General features: G+C 38.6%; 1 protein-coding gene across 1 annotated transcript; it reads right to left on the bottom strand.

The window, feature by feature from the left end:
• Positions 1–217: 217 nt before the first annotated feature.
• On the bottom strand, positions 218–26,440 carry LOC114244562 (uncharacterized). The gene is made up of 12 exons (XM_028176422.2): positions 26,179–26,440; positions 23,674–23,791; positions 21,986–22,158; positions 21,247–21,422; positions 20,019–20,133; positions 19,807–19,938; positions 7,636–7,959; positions 6,666–6,785; positions 3,611–3,811; positions 3,216–3,359; positions 1,839–1,967; positions 218–949 (listed from the first exon to the last, which is right to left on the bottom strand). Exons 1-12 carry the CDS (start codon positions 26,239–26,241, stop codon positions 791–793), a joined length of 1,854 nt encoding a protein of 617 aa, XP_028032223.2. The 5' UTR covers positions 26,242–26,440; the 3' UTR covers positions 218–790.
• Positions 26,441–26,484: the final 44 nt, after the last annotated feature.

Below are 26,484 nucleotides of genomic sequence, written 5' to 3'. Positions count from 1 at the left end.
AAATGGAATGATATTGGAATCGCTTTCCGCGAAGACTGAATCTTATAATGTGAAATTGCAATGCCTGACAATATTTCATATAACACATTGTAGAGAAAAGAAGTCGCGTTAAGCTTAAAATGGTTTTAGAAGCAAATCTCAAAGATCTTGAAATCGTTAATCTTAATAAAACTAATCAATTTAAACTTTTAAAATTATATTGATATTATTGAATGCATACAAATGAAAAACATACACAATACTAATAATTCAAACATTATCCTCTAGTACGTTTTCTAAAATGTTAAATGACAACACACTCAGCCGCAGACGTAACATTATTAAAACTAAATTACCGATAGACTGAAGTGCCGCACCATAAACAAAACACAGCTTTTAAGCTCGGCATGCCCGACTGCAAGTTTCCCTTAAAATAATTATCGAGGAAGTTGCGGGATGGCCTGATGTTCTTGGAGTTTGCAGCCGTGCTCTCAACGTCCCGCGAATCTTGTTAGTGTATGGTACCATTAGTTTATCTCTCGGAGTGGCAAGCGTGCTTAGAATCGTTTCCTCTTTGCTGCTATATTAAAGCGAATATATCGAATTGGTTTTAAAAATTTGAATGTCTGCGATCTCTGAAAATCTATATTTCTACACGAATAAATCACAGATATGTATTTTTGGGATTTGTATTTTTGTGTTGAGTTAATTTCATTTATGAATTCTATTTTCCAAAAATGCTTCCTTGTCAACAGTTCAACTTATCACAAATGCATATAAAAGCTAAAATAAAAAAATCTATAAATAAGCTTCAGTTGTCTGACTCTGCTTTGAACCAACCACTAGAGGTCGTTAATGTATTCAAAGGATCGGCTTCATAAATATTTGTCATAGACCTATCTAAACTAGACAATGATGTAGTGGACTTTGTCTTCACCATAATTGGCATATGATCGCAATCGATGACGTCCTACAAACAAGAAACCATTTAGATTTTTTTATAGAGTGATACGCAGCGAGTCGTGCATCTTTGATTTTTGGCCTTGACATGTGATTCCGAGTCGATGAAAGGAATTTCACCGGTGAAATTTATTGAACTTTTATACTTGCAATTCTCAGACTGCTTTTATTATTCATTTTATTTGTTGCGAATTCTATTGGGGCCATTTATCAATCGATGGTCCAGATTGTAGCCATCGCGACGGATACAAATATTTGAGTCGGAGACTTCAATACATTCCTTGCGGTCGGCAGTTAAAGTTCTCGACTAAAGCTTAATTCGGTATATTATTATTACTAGCGGCCCGCTCCGGCTCCGCTCGGGTCTTTAACAAAAATTTCAACGATATTTTATCTTGTTTTTTTTTTAAATAAAAGAACACTTATTGCGGACAACTATAATAGTTAAACATATGCTGTCGGGACACTTTTTGTAAATAATAATGTGTTCTACAAAGTCGTAGCACATTATTTTATTCTATCATCAATAGTTTTCGCAGGGTACGCGACGTAAAGAATATTTTAGGTATTTTTTTACACCTAGGGTTAAATTATTGGAGTTTTAGTAAGGACCCCTAATTTTTTTCGAAAAAGATTATAGCCTATGTCAGTCTGGAATAGTGTAACTTCCAAACAATGAAAGAATTTTTCAAATCGGTTCAGTAGTTTCGGAGCCTGTTCAATACAAACAAACAAACAAATCTTTCCTATTTATAATATTAGTATAGATAAGGGGAGCTATTTGAGTTTGAATAATATTGCTATAATTCATGAAATCACATCAGAAAGTATTTTACAATTTGTCGTCGGTGTATTGTGACTCTTTTCTCCAGATTAATATGGCTAAAACAAACACTAACGTCCAAGATATTACAGTTGTGTTTACACTGTCGATGACTTATTGTTTCGTCGTAGTTTTCCCTTTTTCTACGATCTTCCGCATCAGGCGGTCCGTATCTTTTATTGGAGTTGAAAACTGCTGCCAAATTCTGAAAGTGACAACTTTGTTTGACTCAAATGGGGTCTGTTAATGTTTAGTTGATTATCAATATTAACGTTATCAGAGTTGACGTTTTTAAATGTTAATGAATAATTTTAAAATTATTGCAAATAAACTGGCAGTGTTAAGATTAGAATAGATATTCTAAATGTAAAAATTTAACGGTAACAAAGTTTTTTTTTTTTCAAATATTCCTTTTAAAATTTATTTATACGCGCGTCTTCAGTGAAGAAACTATGCGACACAAAATTGCCGAAAAGTTAATTAAAATCGAGGCGCTGTCGACGCTTTTCAAATTATGTTATTAAAACAATCGATATTAAACATGATATTGATTTCTGAGATATCTAAAATAATGATTTTTGATCTAAAGACACTTTTTTGCCGTATTCTTTTTAAATCTAGAACTTTACGAAGTCTAATTTGTATTATATTAGTATTATTAATTTTTTTTCTCAGCTATATATTTCGGCTTTTATTTTAAAAGGCTGTGTATGTTGGATTGCTCCAATCTGAAGTAAAGTGCTCTCTGACTTGTTGGAATTTGTCAAGTGATCTAGGCAACCTCACATAAATACGATATCAGCAATTTAAAGCGCCTTATGTTTTATTCACCAATTAATGATTCGACTTTTGAGACAATTTTGTGACTAAAGTTATTTTTTGAAGTGAAAACTTCTTTAGAATCGTTGTGGTTTCAAACCGGATGCAACGGAAAAAACGACAGGTAAGAGACACAAATACAAAGAATGAGACAGAAATATACGTACTATATAATACAGCGCCATCTGAGAGATTTTTTAATACTAACGTGTGTATGAAAGCTCTTGTAGTGAATTTTAATTTAGGATTATACGTGAAATTAAAATATCAATTCACAGAGGGCGCTACCTTACAATTATTTACTAATGACAAAATTTTACATATACTTAAGACGTTTAGGATAATTGTATTTAAATTTTGGAAGGTTTCACTTCTACCACGTGTGAATTGCACACATTTTGTTTTTTTTATTCCCATCAACAACAGATCAAGTAACTTTTTTCCTTTGTATTTCTTATTAAACTAAAGCTCAAAAGGTGTTTAGTGATTGATAATTGATAACAGACATAGTTAATAAAAATATACAAATTAAATTATGAAGATTAGCGTCTTTTCTTTTCACTTCATTAAAAAATAACACAAAATTGGAACCCATTTACACTTGTATTAGGTGTAAAGAAAAACGTGAACTTACATTCCGAACGAGATATCTCGCTAGTGTCTTGATCTGAAAAAACCCCACGGTCGTCAGCGATATTACAATCCACAAAACCGCCGATACGTTGTGACTGAAATCTGTCACTTGAGTTAAAAGATAGATTTTTTGTATCAAAAACATCTGAAACGTATTAGCTTATTGACACTTAAATTTAAAAATATTATACACATCGTTAAAAAAAATTAGTATATCTTTTAAAGTCAGCAAAACCATTTTAACGATAAACTAGACGCGTGCGTTAATAAAGTGAATTGATTTAGGCGAATTTTTTTTTTAAATCTGCAACAAAATCCACATAATCGCATTGAGGGACATTCCTTAACTAATACGTTACGTAAGAACATTTCAAATATCATCCGATCCCCGCTTACCAATAACACTATAGGCAACAGCGTCCAGCACATTGTCCAAAACTTAGTTGGCTTGAAGCCGAGCCAGAAATGTATATCGGTCGAAAATCTCTGTACCCCGTACACCCACATGACTACGGCCACTCTGAAGCCACCCAAATATAGAACGGTAGCTCTCAATCCAGATAACAGACCTTTTATTGGACCCGCTGTTTTCACGGACTGAAACGAAAAACAAGCTTTTTGTACAAAACTGAAAACTCATTAATTTTGTGCAGTAAGGGGCATCTTTAGGTGTTATTTTCCTCTTTACAAGGCACTTGAAATAAAATGTTAGAAAAATTAAATCACCATATTCCACTATACATAATCTGAGCAATAAATACTGTCACAAACTATAAAAAAACAATAATAATATGACATTTGAATTCAGAACTAGTCATTCTGATATGAATATGTACTATGAGATGTGAATATTTCCCATTTTCAATCCTTATTAAACACTTATTGTGATATTAAAACGGATAGACAGAATTACATTACAAAAAGCAGCTATGGAACAAAATCACTCTGTACGTGTATTTTAAAAGAAGTCTTAGGAATTCAAGAGCTTGGATGACATGCATTAGTTATTATGTAACCGATGACATACAAATAATACCGAGTAATAGACTAGACTAATACTACTATTGAGCAGCATTTTAGTCAGAAGAATAACCGAGTTCACGCTCAAAGCTCTACAGAAGCTTCTAAATTTTTCCGTTGGATTAAATGTGGGCATTAAAAAGCTTCAGTGATGGTTTTTGTTGTTGTTGTTGTTGTTATTGTTGTAGTCCTAGGGTACCCCGCTGGTACATAGGGCCCTCACAAGCTGTCTCCACTTCACCCTATCTTGCGCTTGCTTTTTACCATTATTTAACGGTGATAGCAGTTGCGCCATTTTGGGAGTAATATACATTTTATATGTATAAGATGTCAAAATATTAGTGCAGTTCATGAGAAAATCGTCCAGCCTCTTGGCAACATCATATAATATAACCAAGAATGCTCATCTCACACAAACATAACTAAAAAGCAACGCTACTTACTTCATAAGAGCATATTTTGTCACTATACAAATTCTCGACTGGCAAGACCGACTTTTAATAAATCTTGCTAAATATGTTTGTGATTAAATTCATTTAAATCACTTTACTCAAGTATAGTAAGAGCTTCTGTTTTACTGACTGGTGATGTTTGAAATGTACATAGTATAAATTATGGTATTGAAATGCAAATCGTAATGGAATTATGTAACTTAAATATTCACTAGATGATAAAAAAAAATTATAACACCATCTTTTTGTGTCTTTAAAGCAGTAAAAATAGTATTATTATTCGCCAATAGATGTCGGGAGGAGTCATAAAGTTGATTATCGATAAAGTTGATTATTGCAAAACACGAATAAAACAACATTTTCTGAAAATAAATCGTAGCTAGATCGATTTATCGCCCCCGAAATCCCCTGTATACTAAATTTTATGAAAATCGTTGGAGCCGTTTCCGAGATTCAGATTATATATATATGTGTATATATACAAGAATTGCTCGTTTAAAGGTATAAGATTTCCTATTTTGTCATCTTTTAATAAGTCAAGTCAAGGTATTTTGTGTGATGTTTCCTGCTTATTGCCAGATTATAAGCAAACCTAAAAACAGAATTTAAAGGCCTAAAATACGACACTATTCTTTTATTTATATTCCAAAAACGGAGGCAACGTAAGTTTTTGTGTACACGAAGAAACCTTGTCAAGGCAGTTCTGTATACGATATTCGAACTGAAGCAACTGGGACAATGAATTTTTTGTACGACCACTGAATGTTTTATGCCAGTCGAGTTGCTTAAAGGGAATGACTTTTTTAAACATTCTGAGGTGCCACGTTTTTTTTTTTTTTGTGGATTCTATTTTTATTTTACCTTTTTAAAATTGACGATTTAGCTTCACAAACAGTAATTTATGGAGCACGCAACTTTTTGCGAATACGAATACTAGAATATGCGTTATACGACTTAACTTTTCTAATTAAGCGAATTCTTCGGAGCTACTTTATATTATACATATAAAGTAGCTAGCAGCTGTACTTTAAAAATATATTTTACTATACAAGATTCCATTGTGACAGAAACTAACGAAAAATATTTATGACTTCACGCCGTTCGATTTACATTTAATATTCTATAAACAAATCTTAAAAAAAATAACAAATCTAAGATATCGATTTTAAACAATTAATTTTATTCGAGCTCGAGATAAAGATAAAGAATGAGTATATCAGAGGAAGTGTGAAAGTGGCCCCGGTTTTTTTTTTTTTTTTCCCTACCTATGCTGATAGCCTTAAGAGGCTATTTCAGCTTCGCCCTAACGTTAGTAGGTGAGCTCGCGGGGCTCAACCGGAGAGTTGCTAACACTGACCCTAGCAAGAGCAGTGCTTCGCAGAATCTACCACCGGATCGGAAACGCGACCCACTGAGAAGATCCGGCGAGAAACTCAGTGGGCTGGTGGCCCCGGTAAGCAACAAATTAAGGAGCGGACGGTTAGCGTGGTATGGACATGTGATGCGTAGAGAGAAGATGCATGTGACTAGGAGATGTATGGAAATGGTAGTGCAAGGTAGAGGGGGAAGAGGTCGACCGAAGAAGACATGAATGGAGTGTGTGAATGACGATATGAGAGAGAGAGAGGAGTGAGTGTTGAGATGACGGCTGATAGAAGAGAATGGAAGAGAAAAATTAGCTGTGCCGACCCCACCTAGTGGGATAAGGTGGAGAAAAAGAAGAATTTTATTCGAGCTCATCTCGTGCTAAAATATACTTTAAGTTAGTAGTATTATGTTACAAGTTTGTTGTTTTAAAATAAATCTTACCAGTAATAAAAGCTTAAATTTATCATGACTTTGAGCAAAAGTTATTTACAATTATTTCAATTCGAAATAAAATAATTAAATACTTACAATATTTATAACATTATATACAAAGATATTGTTTGAATAAGGATAATATCAATATGTTAAACTCCGCAGAGGTTTGCACTAACCACTATTATTGGAAGGGACAAACTGAATCCAAGAAAACAAAGAATCCCAATAATGTAAATGTTTTTAACGGATCTGAATTCGCTCTGTAATAGCTTAGACATGGTTGTCGTCAACATCGTCTGAAAGAAATGACATGGAATTAATAAAACTGACGTAGCAAATTTTCGAACTCATATCTATGTATAACTCGAATTTTACTGCCTCATCAAATTTGTTAAAAGCACCCAACAAATAAGCAACGTTACGATTATTTCTTTCAAATAAATTAGACGATCTATTGTTGTAATTGTATCAGTGAGCTCATGGTTCAGAAAATGTTAAGTTGTACAGCCTATATAAATTCACATTGAATTCACGACTCCTGAGACACAAATTCGAAATTTCAAATAAACGATATAACAACTATCCGGTCCTCCAAAACGGAACACATGACTTTTTCGCGGCAGATACAAGCAAAAGTTTTCATAATTATAATATACATGCAGCTTATTACTGTATATTATTATATAATATAGCGTATTATTATTAAAAAATGTGAGCCGTCACGGGACGCCTGGCAGATGTGAAACATCGACATTATTTTGTAAAAGTAATATGCATAAAAGAACAGATTGTGATAGAAACTAAATATGTCATAATGATAAAATAAAATATACACTATAGGTATCCGAGCTCAGTGTAGCGAGAGAGATGGCTTAACGCCGGATCGAGTGGGAGAGAATCGCACAGTCGATTGCGCATGGCGACGCGTCGCCACGGCATGCGTCACCACGCCAGAAATCGGTTTTACGTGCGGCTATAGATGTTTCACATCAATAATTTGCGATTCAAAATCATTTAATTTTAAAAGTAGACTGTACCTACATAAGTAGAAACTGGCTTGACCTGTTAAGTCATTGTTTAGCACTACCCCGTCTATTTTGTTAGTAGGTAATTTTTTTAAACGTGCATATTATTGTCTTCACTTACGAGGTACGCCATCGAAGCGAACATGATGTTAAAATATATGTAGAACGTATACAATTTGTGCGTGTGAAGAAATTCAGTGCTCATAGGTAAAATAGCGAATACAAGATAATGCGGGTTCACAGAATCTTCCACTTCAACGCAACTTTTCAAGGCCAAATACAATATTCTCACGATCCACGCTCGAACTAAAGCGGATGTCGTGAATGCTACCGTAAAAGCGACAACAGCATTATCGACCATCGTATAAGGCGACACGGACCCGTAGTCATACAGTCCCAAAAATCCAATTCCAAACGTGTATGAAATGTGATCTATAGATAATGTCTGAAACAACAGTCACATAATTAGTGTTTGTTTTATTTTGCCGCACATTCGTAGCCATTTAAATTAAATGTTATTTTTATTTATACTTCTTCTTCTTAGTCGTCTTGACAGAGTGGTCGTGATCGTCATGTAGTGTTGGAACGGGCAGACTTGATGCGTCTCACGATGTTGCGCCATCTCTCCCTGCTCGAGGCCATTCTACTGCACTCATTTAGGGGACCTCCCACTGCAGTTTTAATTTGGTCGGTCCACCGTATTGGTGGCCTCCCGCGCGGTCTTTTACCATCAACGCTTCTCTGTACAACGAGGCGTTCTTTTTTTTTTTTTTTTTATGATTGAAAGTTTACTGGTGGCCCGAAGGCCTTTCCAGTTTCACCAGGACACGTGGGCGAGCAAAGGCTCAGCCAGGAGAGGTGGGATTTGCTAACAGCTACCCGAGCGCCTCCGAAGGAGACCTAACAGCTCAAGAGTAGCTGCTTCGCGAATGAATCTACTACCGGATCGGAATCGCGACCCGCTGAGAAGATCCGGCGAGAAACTCAGCGGGCTGATGCATAGGTTAGGTTGCACGTCGACCTCTTTGTCGAGTTCGACGAGTACGGTTACCGGGGTCCCTAAGCCTGCCCCTAGTATTAGAGCTGAAGGCATCTAATGCAAAGGTTATTGGATCTGATGGATCCGTAAGGACGTGTCTAGGGCGTCGACGGTGACTGGCTCCTGCATGATCAGGATTCGGGGAGTAGTCAGCGGCGGCAACGATAAGGCGATTATCATGACGCATAGCCTTATCGAAGTATCGTTCCGACGCTGACTTCATGTATTTCCGAATTGATTCGAGGCCCAGGTCGTCGTGTAGGTCAACGTTCCTCACGAACCACGGAGCCCCGACAGCTAACCTGCAAAAGCGGGATTGTAGGGATTGGAGGGTGTCTATGTGTGTGCGGGCCGCGTGAGCGAACACCACACTCGCGTAAGTCATGACGGGCCTTATGCAAGTTTTGTAAAGTGTCACCTTGTTCCGAAGGGACATTTTACTCCGCTTACAGATCATGGGGTAGAGTCTACCGAGAATAAACGCGGCACGGTCACGGACTGATTTTATATGCGGGCGGAATGTCATCGATGCATCCAGGGTAACGCCCAGGTACTTGACCTTCCTGGCCCAGGGTATGGGTTGTCTAAAGAGAGTAATCGGGGGTGTGAGATTCCTCCTCCTAATCCGGGAGGAAATCCGTGTGGAGCTTCCCCTCTGAAATAGCACCGCAGTACTTTTCGCTGGGTTGATGTCTATGCGCCATTTTCGGAACCACTGTCCTAGGGCTAGGGCTGCGCTCTGAAGCTTCTTCGCGATTAGGGACTTATTTCTACTAGAATAGTAAACAGTCGTGTCGTCGGCGAATAAAGCTAAATGGGTCGGCGGCGACCGGGGAATATCGTTGACGAATAAGCTAAATAGGAGGGGTGAGAGGACAGAGCCTTGCGGGACTCCAGCTGTGAGAGGTCGTGGGGAGGAGCGGGTTCCCTCGACTCGATATCGAAAAGAGCGGTTCGACAAGAAGTCTCGTATGATGAGCACGAGACTATCCGGCACGCCCATGTTGAATAGTTTGAAAATCAAACCATTGTGCCAGACTTTGTCGAACGCTTTTGCGACGTCGAAGAAGAGAGCTCCCGTGTATAACGGTTTTGGTCGATTAAGCCCCACAAGAATGTGCTCCGTGAGGCGGTGCACCTGTTGAACGCATGAGTGATTTGTACGGAATCCGAATTGTTCATCGATGAGAATGCCCTTGGATGAGACGAAATCTCTGAGGCGCTTGTAGAGCAGACGCTCATACAGCTTGCCTAGAGACATGAGGAGGCTAATCGGGCGGTAGCTCGTCGGATGATTTTTTGGTTTACCGGGTTTATGTATGCCGATAACGTCCGCTTCTTTCCACACCGCGGGAAAGATACAGTTCGCCATAGCGGCATTGAAAATAGATGCCAACATCACGATGAGTTGGACGGGTAGAAGTTTAATAACGCGGTTAGATATACCGTCGGAACCGGGAGCCTTGCGAGGACGTAGGTCTTTGATCAAGTCTTTAACTTCCATCGGGGTGATGGGTGGTAACGCATCCGAGGGTAGCAAGGAGGCTCTGCGTTCTACCTCACTGTCTACTAATTCTACATGAACAGGGTCCACGGATTGAGTGCTGGGCGTGCACTGGGTTTGCAATGTATCGGCCAGCAGCTCTGCTTTTTCGTCATCATCAAAGGCCGCGAGTCGGCCTGAGGGGCCTACGAGAGGGGGCATAGTTACTACCGTATCCGATTTGAGAGTACGAGCTAAGCGGTAGTAAGACCTTTGGGAGGGCGCGAGTCCTTCTAAGAAATCAGACCATCTGGCATCTCGGACTTCGGCGATGCGAGACTTTACGTCGCGTTGTAGGGCACGCATTCGAGTACGATTATCCGCGGTAGGATACCTGTCGTAGGCCCGTATCGAGGCGTTCTTAGCTCTAAGGAGTTCCCTAATATCGTCGGACAATTTGAAGCGGTGAAAGAAGTCCTCCGCTACAACTTGTTTCGATGACCTATCTAATGTCCTATCTAATGTCCTATGTGTGATGTTAAGATGTCTATGGCTTCAGCGGTATCCTGAGGAGACGGGGTAGAGTCCGGGTTAAACGGGAGCGATGGTGGATCAGATTCAGCCAGGCTGATGCCCAGCGTGTGCCAATCCACCACAGTCCTCGTGACGGGAACGGAATCGGGAGCGCGACCGAGCTTCATAACGACGGGACGGTGGTCTGAATCTAACTCTGAAACTACTTCGATCGAGTGTAAGCGCAGAGTTACGTTTTTTAATAACGCTATGTCGAGTATATCCGGGCGATGCGCGATATTTAGCGGGTAGTGAGTCGGGGTTAACGGAACGACGATATCGAAGGCGAGATCATCGACTAACGCGTCAAGCCGCCTGCCATTCGGGGTTGTGGTGTGTGAGTTCCACCTGATGTGTTTACAATTTAGGTCGCCCGCCAGAATGACAGAGCTCCCCATACCGAGCAGCGCCTCGATATCACTGCTTAGAACGATCTTATCCGGTGGAAGATAAACGGACGCGATAACGATCGGCGCGTGTCCCGTCAGTGAGATTCGGCACACTGATGCTTCGATATTAGCGAGCGCGGGAGGATCGAGCGGGACACAATGCAGGGCTCTTCTATAGTAAATGACGGTATCACCACCACGGGCAGAGAGCCTGTCGTTCCTGACCATGTTGTAGTTCGCGATTTTAGGGTCACGGCGCGCGGGCTTAAGTAGGGTCTCCTGCACTAAAAAGATATCAATTTGATGGTCACGCAAAAAGTCAGAAACCTGATCACGTTGATTTGCGAGACCGTAAGCGTTAAAAAATCCTATCGTTACGGATAGGGGCTTTATTCTACTTATATACGCCATTGATTACCGGCGGAGTGAGGGGAGGACGTACGTATTTAATGACGCGTATACGTCGGCGTATTCTTGCACAACGGCGATAAAGTGTTGTGCAGTGGAGGCAGCGCGAATGGCGTCGCCCAAAGCGTTAACGCGCTCAAAGTTGATCGACTGAAAGAAGTCGATCGCTAAAGCGAGATTGTCGGACGCGGTCGGAGGGCAAGTCGCGGGAGAGGGACGAGTTGCGGGAGCGGGACGAATCGCGGAGGAGGGAGTTGTAACCGTGTTCGTGTACGGCAGCGGTTTCGCCCAAGCCGAGACACTGGGCACCGGCGCCGAAACGAACGCTGGCTTAGCCTGCGACACAGAGGGTGCCGAGGCTTTGATGTCTGGGCCGGAAGCTCGGAGGCGGTTTTGGCGGGCGACGCGGCGATTTATTTTCGGGGCTCGGGGGCATCCGCGGTAATTTGCGGGGTGACCCTGTGTACGACACAGGACGCAGCTAGGCGGTTCCGTCGCGGTTTTTTGATCGCGAGTGCAGAGGGCCGTGGCGTGATCTCCTAAACACTTGACGCATCGGGGGCGCGCGTGACAGTTACGGGAAGAATGCCCGTATAATTGGTAGTTATGGCACTGGCTAGGTGTGCCTTTCTTGTGTGGGGATTCGACGGCGATTCCTACAGACCGTACGGATGTTGAATATTTGCTTACCCTCGGGGGTAGGCTGGAGGGCGACGAGAACCATGTTATATGGCTCCCTTCCGCGACCTGTGTGCATGCGGTGTACGTAGTTAACCGGTAGGCCTTGTTCGAGAAGGTCGGCCTTGACTAGCTCGGCATCCAACTCTTTAGGGATGCCACGTATGACGGCACGGAGTTCGCGCTCCTCCTGGAGCGTATACGTGTAGAAACTTATACGCTCCTTACGGAGGTAAGAAGAGAGGGCCCTATGGTCGTCGGGTGTTCGAACCTTAATTTGAATGCCATTCGCGAGGTTACGGGCATTCGTGAAGTTGATATTTTTGGCCTTAAGGGCCAGGGAAACTCGATCCCAAGCTGCCTTCTCTTGGAGGATTACCGGGGGAGGGGGAGGGGTTTTATTTTGTGCCACCGGACGCGGCGACGGAGTGGCACGGGCTGGAGGCGCAACGGGAGTCTGAGGGCGGGGGCGCGACGCGTTCGCGGCTTTGCTAATTTTAGCGGCCGCGGGAGCTCGAGACTCCGCGGCACGCTTCTTACCCTTTTGTACCAGGGTGAATCCATCCGTCGATGAGACGGGAGCGAGGTCGACCTCCATCTCCGAGTCAGAGTCGGAGGACGAGGAGGCGGGCGCAGGTGACCTACGAGCAGGTGTTTTGGAGGGCACGACGGAGGCTGCGGATGATCGCGCTGCTGGAACGGTGGCCACGGCGGACGACGCAGCAGTTTTACTCGCCAGTATAGGCGACGCGGGAACGGCAGGCACGACGGAGGCTGCGGTGCTCGATGCAGAAGCTTTGCACGCAGGTACAGGCGACGCAGGAGCAGCGAGCTCGGCGGAGTCCACGAGAGGGCTCGCGGTGTGATCGGCCTTGAAGGCGAGAAACTCTGAGGCGAGCTGTGGGTGGCGAAGTCGGAGGAATTCCGCGAATACAGCGTCCATGATCGCTGAGTGCCCAGGTGGGGCGGCCCCGGGTCTTGAAAACACTCGCCTTGCGGCGAGGCCCCAACTTCTCGGACCTGAGCGGTTCTATTGAACACAGGTGGCGATGCGGCACGATTACTACAGGACAAAGAAAAAACACAACAAAACGGAAATAACAAAAAGAAACAGAACAATTAAACACTTCCAGGAAAACAGTTTGTCGGCAGATGTACCACGAACACAGAAACAACAAAAGGAAACAAAACAAATAAAAACTTCCAGGAAGAGCACTTAGTCGGCAGATGTACCACAAACACAGGCCGCGCGAACAATGGCCGGGCTAACAAAAGCCAGGCGAACAAAGACCGGGCGATCGAGTGGTCGATGAGCACGTCCGCACGTGACGGGTGCCTCTATCGGAATGACGAGGCGTTCTATGGACCGGCCATCTCGTCGCGAAACGTGTCCGAAGAAATTCACCATTCGAGACTGTACTATACCAATTTTATACTTATTGTACACAAAAAGAAAATACAATAAAAACAGATTCAAAGAATATCTAAATACTACTAATGTTCTTTTTCAATTTGTCAATTAAATTATCTTCGTTATTTTTTTATGTTTTTTTTCCCAAGTCGGAAATACCATTAAGACTACTTTTACTGTATCCATTACAGCTGAGCTACGTTCTCGATCACGAAATCTGTTAAGTATTCAAAGCAACTACATTTCTTAATAGAAAAAACGAGAAATTTGAATTTTAAACTATAAAAGTCGTTTTAGTACTAACTACATAATATAACTGTATAGTTTTATATATAGTGGCCGTTGTATGAATCCCCTGGGAGTTACATATAGACGGTCAATAAACGGCTCAATAAACTATGCTCAAAATACGTTTTTCTGCTTTACTTGGTACCGATATGTTAGTGCACGATAGATTTTTATTTTTGTACGTATATTGCCATATTTTTGTACGTATAGAACCACTGCGTTCATCAACAGTGCGTTTCCAGAAATATTTTTTGCCACGTACCATCCGGCTTTGGAATGAGCTCCCCTCCGCGGTGTTTATCGAGCGCTATGACATATCCTTCTTCAAACGAGGCTTGTGGAGAGTGATTAACGGTAGGCAGCGGCTTGGTTCTGCCCCTGGCATTGTTGAAGTCCATGGGCGACGGTAACCACTCACCATCAGGTGGGCCATATGCTCGTCTGCCTATAAGAGCAATAAAAAAAACACGGTTATTAATTTATTATATAAGCAGTAATGACATTTCGATAGATCGAACTTAATTAAATTGATTGATCATAAAGTAATGAGGGTAAGAAAATCATTATTGCTAACTATCATGATCTTCGCTCAACCAAAATCATATGGCTCGACAAGTGACTAGTAATAAATATAAAATGGAGTCTGTGATTAATTTTATCTCACCAGTCCAAAGGTAATACATAACACATCATCCGCTCCAGCCAAATCATAAAGTTCATATACCGGTGGTACGAGGCATGTAAAATTTAATCACAATCTTATACGTTGCAAGATGAGAACATTACCTAAGCATGACATGTAAAAGTATGAGGTTCGCTTGCAATATGCAAGTAGAAAAATTCGTTAATATTTATAAGCGTGAAATAAAATCAGTCACGTAGTCACTCAGCGATTCAATCACCCAGTTCACTTTATGAGTTCATTTTTTCTTTTATCACTGTTGGAAGGACCTCTTGGGAGTCCGCACGGGTAGGTACCACCACCCCGCCTATTTCCGCCGTGAAGCAGTAATGCGTTTCGGTTCGGAGGGTGGGGTAGCCGTTGTAACTATACTGAGACCTTAGAACTTATATCTCGAGGTGGGTGGCGCATTTACGTTGTAGATGTCTATGGGCTTCAGTAACCACTTAACACCAGGTGGGCTGTGAGCTCGTCCACCTATCTAAGCAAAAAAAAAAAAACTTGCAACCTCTCGTCGGATGGTCTGCAAGAAGTGTACGAATAGTCGTACACTTATAGAAACGCTCGCTAACTATGGATATTTGACAGTGGATATTTATTTTGACACATTTTAAACGTCCACTCATAAAACACACTGTGTTTAATCTGAATCCCAATAACACATAGTCGACGATCCGACTTATACATCATTAAGATTTTTTTTATTGCTTATATGGGTGGACGAGCTCACAGCCCACCTGGTGCTAAGTGGTTACTGGAACCCGTAGATATCTACAACGTAAATGCACCACCTACCTTGAGATATGAGGTCTAAGGTCTCAAGTATAGTTACGACGGCTGCCCCGCCCTTCAAACCGAAACGCATTACTGCTTCACGGCTGAAATAAGTAAGGGGGTGGTACCTACCCGCGCGGACTCTCAAGAGGTCCTACCACCGGTAATTACACAAATTATAATTTTGCGGGTTTGATTTTTATTACACGATGTTAATCCTTCACCGTGGAAGTCAATCGTGAACGTTTGTTGAGTACGTATTTCATTAGAAAAATTGGTACCCGCCTGAGATTCGAACACCGGTGCATCGCTCAACACGATTCGATCGCACCAGACGTCTTATCCTTTAGGCCACGACGACTTCATTACTGTGGATATTTGACACAATATAAACGTGCACTCGTAAAACACATCTGAATCCCACTAACACATAGTCGACGATCCGACTTATTAAACATCTTTAAAATTATACTAAACTAAGACGACAAGGTGGCTTTTCAATAAGCGACGACGATGCAAAATCAGTATCTTATCTGTTTATGTTTTCAATAGAGTTGTTGTGATAGTGGTGACCGCCCCATACAACTGCAGTCCACAAATGTGATTTTTGCTACTATACACGTGAGGCCAATTCTATTATATTTCTCGGTAAAATTGCTACGCTTGGATTTGATTTCCAATAAAAAAGTCATAGAACAACAAAATAATTCAAATTATGATTCAATCGAACAATTTCAATACTAGAATTCGCAAGTGAGCAATTATTTAATCATCGCCAGCATACAGTATACATATAAAATGAAGGAGACGCTATGTTAAATGTGCTAGAAATACCGAGTTTCAACTCCAAGAGGTTGGTTCAGATAAGTCCACTTAATTACTTCGCAAAATGAAAGATTTACGCCTGAATAGCTCTGCAGCGTGCTTTTATCAGTCGGGAATAATATTAAGGTATATCAAAATCAGCTTTGCCTGAGCAACCTCACCTATACCTTAGGGTATATCGTATTTTTTTTTGTATTAAGAAGTTCTAAAACCAGAATTTAGTAATCATTAAATCCGTAACAGCGAAACGAATTAATTTCAAAGCGAAAACTGATGTAGCCTATGAAACATGGAAATTTTCGATAAACTGGAATGCTCCGTCACATATCCAATTATGTACAGGATGCATGTTACGAGATTAGTGTGACGAGGTATCCATTAGTGATGCCTGTAAACTAACCTCCGTAGAATGTTGACAGCGAGCCAACGAAAATGCAACGTTGAACATTAATTACGCAGTGTATCGGTAAATTTTCAATGGATTTCCGATGTAAACACACAACCATTTCGCTTATACGCATCCATCATGATTATGTGAATTTGTAAATCAGAACCATTCAATTTATATGGTTATTTTCCGGTATAACTTTATGTGATTCCAAAAGATATGCTTAAGATATATTTGGATTAATTTAACTACAATGTACCAATGTAAATACAAAGTAGATGATAGAATTTTTACAAAATAAGGATTGTAAAAACTAAAAAAATGTTGCATGTTTAACTAGGAAATTCTCTCTCGGAAAGTCTCTATTAACTCTCGGTGATTTTAGGCATTCCAAACAGAGGTCATCGTTTTCGTCGAACTTTTCGAATACGACGAAGAATTCGACATGCAACTTAATTCATGAACACAACCCACTGAGTTCATGCCGGATCTTCTCAGTGGGTCGCGATTCTAATCCCGTGCGAGATTTATCGAAACACTGTTCTCTCTGTTCTTCTGAGTGAGCAAGTTTTTTCAGGCTCGGTACTGTGAGTTCGACTACCAGTCATAGCGAAGCCAGAATTGGCCCTAGAGGCTAAAAGCAGAGATATAGACAAAAGAAAAGAAAAAATAAATTAAATTGAACCTAACATTAAAGCTAGAAGACGGTCGATATCTAGTTAGCTTTCGGTTTTATATTGACTTGCAATGCTTAAACCATTTTATTAATATCAACATTGTTTTTATTGCTTAGATGGGTGGGCAAGCTCATAGCCCAACTGGTGTTAAGTGGTTACTGGAGCCCATAGACATCTACGGCGTAAATGCGCCACCCACCTTGAGATATCAGTTCAAAGATCTCAGTATAGTTACAACGGCTGCCCCGCCCTTCAAACCGAAACGGATTACTGCTTCACGACAGAAATAGACAGGGTGGTGGTACCTACCCGCACGGACTCACAAGAGATCCTACCACCAGTAATTACGCAAATTATAATTTTTCGGGTTTTATTTTTATTACACTATGTTATTCCTTCAGCGTGGAAGTCAACCGTGAACATTTGATGAGTACGTATTTCATTTATTAGAAAAATTGGTACCCGCCTGGGATTCGAACACCGCTGCATCACTCAACACGAATGCACTGGACGTCTTTCATCTTAAAATGGTCACTTAGATCTAATACAACAGAAATTAATCAATTGTAATAATTGTTAAAGTTGGATAAATGATCATATTATGCCTTTAAAGTGGACAAACACAAAATTTTTATGGCTTCATAGTCCTTGTAAATTAATTTCATTGAAATTGTACCACTCGATTTGAAATTATTCCGCTTAACGGGAAGCCCTACTGGATACCTTGGAGATTTCCACACAAGAACAAGAACTAAAGTCCACACACGCTATCCAGACAACCTTGTAAATTTTAAGGGCGTTAAGTCTATCAAAATACATGCGATGGAATATTCTAGAGAAAGCAAATTATAATATAATATTACTTGTATTAGAGAGAGCTTATTGAAAAACAAGCAGGCAACCTTGGAAACTGGTTGTTGATGCTAAGAATTTCTCATTTAGTTTCATGTTATTACAAACTTAATAATGTTTCTCTGCACAACACGAGCTTCTAAACAATAATTAGCTAGTTTTACCTGATATAATATAGCTTTCTGTTATAAAGGTATTTTCTATATTTACGTCATGAACAAGCTAATTTACATAATTGTATAGAATCTTTGTTGAATATAACAATATGCTCGTTTATATTTTAATAAACTTCCATTTTTATGTAGCCATTGATTGTAAGGTCAAAAATTAAAATGAATAACAAAATAGGTAAGTATGTAGATAGCGGCCTAGCCTCTGGTATTGCCGTTGTCCACGAGCGGCTATAACCCCTTAGCATCAGGCGCGTCTTATGCTCAACTCCCACTACTGCCAATAATAAATAAGAAAACTAAAAAAATACGCTTTTATAGAAAATTCAACTAAATAATAAAAAATAAATTTGAATTAAAAATAGTGTAAGAAAAAATATTTTATTTGAAAAAAAGCGTGGGTTGGTTTTCAGGATATTATCAAAATAACCCTTCTACTCATATCTGTTCATAAAATATCTATAACTACTGATACCATGCACTCCACGCTTTTTTTACAATAAAATCAAATTTTCTTACTCTATTTTTAATTCAAATTTATAAAAAAAAAAAATTATTTTTTTTAGTTGGATTCTCTATAAAAGCGTATTTTATTAGTTTTTTTAAATTTTATTTATTTTTCATTTTTTAGTTGAATTTCAATTATTTCTATATTTTTTCTAATATTGAATTGTCATCGGTCCTTAATAAGTATATCTGTTGCGCTGTGAATAAGAGTGGACTGTATTATTAGTTTGATATTTTTACTGTATTATTTATCTATAAGTGACAAAATAAAGAATTTAAAATTAATGAGTATAAGAAATAAGAAACAGATGTGTCGCCCTTGACGGCTGGAAATGGAAAAGGGTAAGGCGTCATAGCGGACGTCGCTCGTTGACACCTTTGACGTTTCGAATTCAAACAATATCCAATTTAGAATTAATCCGACTGTCTGAAGGAGGTCAAAATCATGTTCAATAAATATTCCGTTACAAACATACATACGTCTGAAGCTAATAAAAGCGTATTAAAAATAGAACAAATATATATTGCATCAGATACTCTTATGCTATAATTTCAGTGTGATGCTTAAAAATAAATAAAACTTCTCATGTGTTCGATAATTAATGAATAAATGTGCAAAGAGAAAAAAATACGCTACTGTGTTCTTTCCACGTTCTTGTCATGATGTTACCTTATGTTGATTCATTGTCGAGCCTTTAGGCATTGTTAAAACCAATAAAATTTGTATATAACAAACACACTAGGAGTCACACCGGCGCAAAATTTTCTTTCTTATGCTAGATTTTGTTTTTGGTAGATTATATTAATTACTGGCTAAATCGGCAGACTTCGTAGTGCCTCAATCGATAAATAAAAAAACCTAAACTTTTGTAGGTATAAAATAAACTTAAAACAAACAAAAGGAATCTGTCCGACGGGGGACGAATCAAAAGAAAAACAAAATTGTTATTTTTGTTTAATTCCGAGCATTTTCATATTTATTTACCTTTTAAACCTTCTCTGGACTTCCACAAATAATTCAAGACCAAAATTAGCCAAATCGGTCCAGCCGTTCTCGAGTTTTAACGAGACTAACGAACAGCAATTCATTTATATAAATATATATATATATATAATGTAAGCAATAAAAAAAGGAAAAAAAAACTTACGTACGAGTGAGGTGCCTTTATATCCAATATTTGTACAAAAGCTGTCGCAGCGTATGACTTCGTTGTCATCACGATAAACAAAACAGTTATAAATGTTGAAAATAATCTAAACATAGCTGTCAAACGAAACAACTGTAAACAAAAGGCGTGTTTTTTTTTTAAATTGTCACTTAAATAGCATAGTGTACGATTAGAAACAAATTTGTTCAAACCTTAATCAATAAATCGATTTGAATGGTAGAGAAAAAGAAATTGAATATCCAGACTAATGCCATTATGAACAGTTTCGTAGTCAACACGTTTCTGTCAACTTGTGAAAATGTCTCCCTGTAACAAATTATTCATAATAATATTAATTTTTCGACGATCTACTTAACAACCTTAATATGAAGTCGTCGTTGCCTAAAGGATAAGACGTCCGGTGCATTCGTATGTAGCGATGCACCGGTGTTCGAATCCCGCAGGCGGGTACCAATTTTTCCAATGAAATACGTACTCAACAAATGTTCAAGATTGACTTCCACGGTAAAGTACTAACATCGTGTAATAAAAACCAAACCCGCATAATTATAATTTGCGTAATCACTGGTGGTAAGACCTCTTGGAAGTCCGCATGGGTAGGTAGCACCACCCCGCCTATTTCCGCCGTGAAGCAGTAATGCGTTTCGGTTCGAAGGGTGGGGTAGCCGTTGTAACTATACTGAAACCTTAGAACTTATATCTCGAGGTGGGTGGTGCATTTACGTTGCAGATGTCTATGGGCTCCAGTAACCACTTAACACCAGGTGGGCTGTGAGCTCGTCCATCCATCTAGGCAATAAAAAAATAAAAAAAACCTTTCAATACGCAGCTAACTATTAAATGAATCCTAGAACACTCACTGGCAAATAAAATATTATGCTAAAAACATCAACTAAATTATATTCACAAGAAATATTCATCGCGATACCTTTGACCTTTCACTGTTATTACCATGTAAATATTTAAACTTTGAACTTGATGGAAACGCTTTGAAATCTTTTCACGGTCACATAAATAAATGCATAGAGCAAAGACGGATGAGATTGTTTGCAAAATGTTGGCTTCGTGGTGTAATATTATGTTCAAAGTAATTCTAGGTTAGTTGCTTTCAAGGGCTAGTAGAATAGAGGAAAAACCTTAACACCTGACAATATTAATGTTAGATTTCTCTCTTTTTTTAACTAATTTAATTCTATGTGTGCTTATAACCCTACGTTCTATTTTTAGAGTGGATTGCAAAAAAAGTATAACAAAATAATTTCATCACGCGTCAATTTTTTAGAGATCGACTGAGTGTATTTTTTATTGCTTAGATGTGTGGACGAGCTCACAGCTCACCTAGTGTTAAGTGGTCATAGGAGTCCTTAGCCCCATCTACGACGTAAATGCGCCACCCACCTTGAGATATCATATACTTACATGTAGTTGAGATGAGCTGATGTAACGGAAAGCTTGGTGACATTGTTCTCGCGGCATCTCGATATAACGTCTTGGACCGGAATACAATGTTCCGCTTTTTGGCATCTAGTCCACGACGGGTATTCTTGTAAGCTGTAGATTAGGTAGCGCATTGAGTCCGCTAAGTACGCCGCGTTCTGGCATTCGATACCGTTGTTTTAGTAAAACGTTCTTAACTTCAAAACTACGTTGTCAATTCAGATGTAACGTCCAATATTTTTTTCCATAAATTAATTGTGTATTCGGTCTTAAAGGAAATAACAGCTAAGGCAATAGATAATAGTCTGTAGTTGACGCTCAGCTTTCCACCAGCGTCAGTACAACTAGCGGCTTATAAACGCAACATTTGTAACATTATTTTTTTTATGACCGTGTCCTAGTTCCAATATTGAGAACTGATATTTAATCGTGCTATTCATGGATTGGTACCACTATCTCGGCTTTTGTTGGTGGAAAGCAATCATGCTTATGGAGATTGTCAAAAAAATTTTAAATCTTCGTTTTAATTGGAAGGGTTTCGCGAAAATTGTTAGGTGTGCTTTGAATTTAAAAACCGTACTTGCCTCAATGTTTTAATCTATCTATCGATGCACGCTCACGACTCATTCCGAAAAAATGGCTGTCTAGTCTAATAGACCGGGAACGTACGCCTAAACTCTGCGAGCTTGGCTTCTTACTAAAAAATCTTTATAATACTTACTAATAATGTCCATAGTGCAGTTTGTAGGAACAAACCGAAGCTTATCCCCCGTAGAAGCGGATTCAAGTGTTTGTTGCAATCATTTTTTTTCGTGTATTGCTTAATAAAACTATCCATGAACAAATAAGGCATGCCTATCGTCACTTCGCACAAAACGAATTCATATATTCTCACTGCATTCAAGAGATACAATAAAAATGTTAGATACATGAAACCTGACTGAGGTTTCAAATAACAAGAGTTGAAACACAAAACTAAAATAAAAAATACAAAATGTTTCATTGAAATTATCATCCTTGATTAAAATATAATAGTTTATAATAAATTAAAGAGATAGCGTTTCAAAGAAGAGTCATCAATCTCTCTCCTTCTCGACTTAACCTTGAAATGATATATTTTTGCGTTTAAGGGTTAATTTGAGATATGTTTCGATACACGTTTTAAATCTCACAACATCATTCAATTCCCGTAATGGCTGTCTATGTAAAGCTGAACGCGGTCGATACCACTTTGTTTGAGCGCCATAATCGAAGTGCGCTTTGATCATTGTTGACACGAGGTGACACGATGGATCGTCCAACTAACAATAAAATACACTTTGTCCCAGCAGACTTATAGGATGAAGTGTAAAAATGACTTTAGAACCCGTAAATTAATATCATCAAAGTCATTCAATTGTCGTCAAAAAACTCGTGTGTAATATCGATTCTCGGCAAACTTTTGATCATTTAACACCATCACAGTCAATCTTGTCAATTAAATAACCTCTATTACGAGAGTTAAAAAAAAGTGCATGCTTCATGGCGTACTTATTCATAAATAGCGTTAGGACAACACCCACGACCAACCATGTATGCATCATTGAATCAAGTACGCAGTGTATCATGCTCCACGCTTCGATACCTCTAACATTGACCTTCGAATAATAGCTCCAATAAAAATAGTGCAACTCAATACATGAACGCCTCTCAGTCCAATACAAGGACGAACTTTACAATAAATAATCCGTTACATATTCAATAATATTTTTCAAGATGCTCGGTAACTTTGTCTATATTATTGAAAGAGGTTCTACGAAACGAATAAAGGCCAACATTCGGTACCTACGTCAAACGTTTGATATTTATAATATCGGTTTTGTATTATAATGTGAAATATATATTATCAATGTCACCTATTCACGCAACATTGATCAGCATTGAAAATTCTATGCTCTCGACATTGATATGGGTTTTTACCGAATGTAAATCGAATTAGGGTAGGAAACGAACACACGATCGATTAAGGGAAGGACGTATTATTTCTATTGTGTTACTTGTTCTGTTACTCATTTGTTACAAACAATCGATGACCATAAACAAATAAATAATATCACTAATCTAATAATGACAATAATGAATGCGGTTATATTTGATTGAATTTAATAGAATCAAATCATGATTGATACATATATATTCCAGGAACAATTACTGTTCGTAGTCAATAATTAAACGTGTTTCGCCCAATTACTGGAATCACAATTCACACCGCTTACATACGGCTGACCCCGTTAATTGACAATTGATAGTAATTCGAAGCGACAGCCATTCGGTCTCAGAGTTCAATGTATCAATTAATTAATGTACCTAGCGACAGTATAATATCTACTTGTCTACTGGAATGATGACATACATAACTTATATAAATACCTTTTTCGCAAATTTTGGAGAATAAATCGAAATTGTATGTCGAACCTGAATATGTGCAAGCTAAGTAAATAAATGTCTTTATACTGTTCCATCGGAGGCGGTTGTTGAATGCGTAATCCTAAAATAATAAAACAATTTTTAATTAAAGGGATTAATTAACATTTCGAAAGATCTGTTGAAGTAGTGTAATAAATTAACTTTTTTTTTTATTATACGCAAAATACGGTTTACTTTTCTTGTAACAAAAAAAAAGTTAATAGAAAAGAGTGAAAGCTAATAGATTGCCCTGTACCAACAAAACGATCAGTGGAGAGCCAAGTTTAGTTACAATACAAATCCTCCGGTGAAATTCATACTCTGTGAAAGAGCTGCTAATAAACCTTTTTCTGGTTTGCGGCACGTAATCAGTGTGACAAACGTTAGTCTTTCTGTGCCTTCTGTATATCATATATATAAACACTCAACACCTTGGAAAGCATAATGGAAAACAGATCGACCCCATATCATTTCCAGTATGAGTTGTTACCGGTGTTAAGTAGATCCTGTGATACTTGTAGCCGAATGGTTCATGATATAACTGTCAAGGAAACTGACTATTTTCATAATTAAAATAGAGACAAAAAAGCAAGCATAATACAACAGGGTTGAATTATGGAATGATTTGGAGGAATCTAAATAATAATAAAATTAAAATAATAATATATAAATTTTATATTATTTGTTCCTCTACTCGAGCTCTTGGCTCGACTTACTAAGCTCCCGCTCCGAGACCCTCAGGGAAAAGGTGGCTCAGTTTCCCCTCCTACGAAGACCGTATCTCCCAAGACTTTCATGATGATGGTGACTGTGTGTATGGCAGCTTGTTTCTGCATGATGTGTGTGTTGATTTTCGCGTCTAATTTCTCTATGTATCGTGCCTGATTGGATAGTGTATTTCCTGTGAATTTTCTAAACTTTATGATATGTTAATTTCGGTCTTTAAAGGTATTTTCTAGTCGTTTTATATAGCCAGGCTCTCCTGCTCTGGCTAGATAGAAACAAAACATAAGTTCTTCAAGTTCGGTTCGTGACCACTTCCTTCTTGCGTCATCGTTAATAGAACCTGTGGTCGATGACGATGTGCCAGCAGAGCATGTGGGAGACATATCCCTACCCCGCAAAGCAACATCGTTAAATTCTTCGGCTGTAGCATCTGGAGACCTACCCCAAGCCTCCCTGTCTCCGACTCCCGACCAGCCGGTACGCCGTGAGTCGCTGGCTAGCATTCTGCCACGTCCGCCACCAGCTACAGACGTGCCCCGGCGATCGCCCCCGGGGAGCGGCCCTATTCGCTCATTATTCAAATTATTCTCCATTTTACTGGGTTTGCCTTTGCCTTGTTAGCCGTATAAGTTTATATAGCATACGTTGCCCGCCCCCAACGTGTTCTGATGGTCGACTCGGGCGTAATGTAGGACTTAGGGGGGCATTATTATTATGAAAATAATAATGTATTATATTATTATAATAATTTTACGGAGTAAATAAAAATTTAACTACAAGTATAGTAACAGTTTTCGTATTAAAATTTTATTACAATCATAACAAAGGTTCTTTTTTGTAGTATTTTGTACTAGTGACCCTTTTTTTCGTCCACACCGTAAATGCGCCACCCACATTGAGATATAAGTTCTAAGGTCTCAGTATAGTTATTATATTATTTATGTAGTTATATATATCAGCACTATGAAATGTCAGAAACCAGTACTTTTTTTACCAAATACTTAATAAAATTAAAGTTTACACGGTTCCACTAAAACATAATTTCTATACCTACTGCTTGTTCCGGCAACTCCCAAAAAATCTGGAGCTATTTCGACGGGAATTTAACTGCCAGCTAGATAACGTTATAACCAAGGCAATTTTTTATTTTAGAAACTCAATTCCTGGTCCACGCATAAAATTATTGAAATCCATGAAATTGTCAGAATTGTTGATCAGAATCAGATTTTAATAAGCAAATGACTTTTTGGCGGGAACGCGAGGAATGAAGTTGCGTGATTTGTTTTACTTTGTCTGTTTAGTGTTTTTTCAGGTTTAAATGTGTAATAGCGGTGGTTTATTAACTGTTTAATATCTGTGAAAGTGCACAAATGTGGGAAAATGAAACAAAGCCGCTGGACGTAACTTCTCGGGCTCCTCCAAAAAGTTCACTGACAAAATCCCAATAAATGACCACCATTTTACTGAGATTATATTTCATCCCTCATATCATCTCATCTCATATCATTTCATTTCATTTCATTTTTCATAAAAATAAGATTATAAATTATAATTAATCACTTAAAAAAGGCCTTAGTTAAGTACCAGGTCATAAAATCACTTAAAAATAATAATAAGCAAATTACTAGTATCAGAAAAGGGGTCAGTAAAGGGGCCGAGCGTGTCCGACTAGTTTACTGTTTAATAGCATTAATTGAATTAGAATCGTTATTAAATAATAATAATAAAACGCAAAGAACTTACTCTTTTATCCGAAAAAATGGACACGCTTGAAGTGAAATCCAAAACAGTGCTTGGAAGCGGCATTTTGTTTTAGTTTTTTATAATTAAACTTTAAATAAAAATGTAAGACTTAAAAGTGTCGCTCTATAGTCTTAAATCTAAAAAATATAATTAAAATATTGTATCCATATCGATTTCGTAAATTAACATTACACTAGGGAAAATTACATCGAAATTGATGATAAATTTTCATTAATATTTTGAAAGCATGATATTTACTGATGTAATAGTCTGTCAATACATACGTATTCCTGAAGTTTTTAACAC

Source organism: Bombyx mandarina, chromosome 01, assembly GCF_030267445.1.
Source record: "Bombyx mandarina strain Sakado chromosome 01, ASM3026744v2".
In the NCBI taxonomy this organism is placed as follows: Eukaryota; Metazoa; Arthropoda; class Insecta; order Lepidoptera; family Bombycidae; genus Bombyx; species Bombyx mandarina.
The sequence above is the reverse complement of the archived record's forward strand: the minus strand, read 5'-3'. Positions and strand labels throughout refer to the sequence as shown.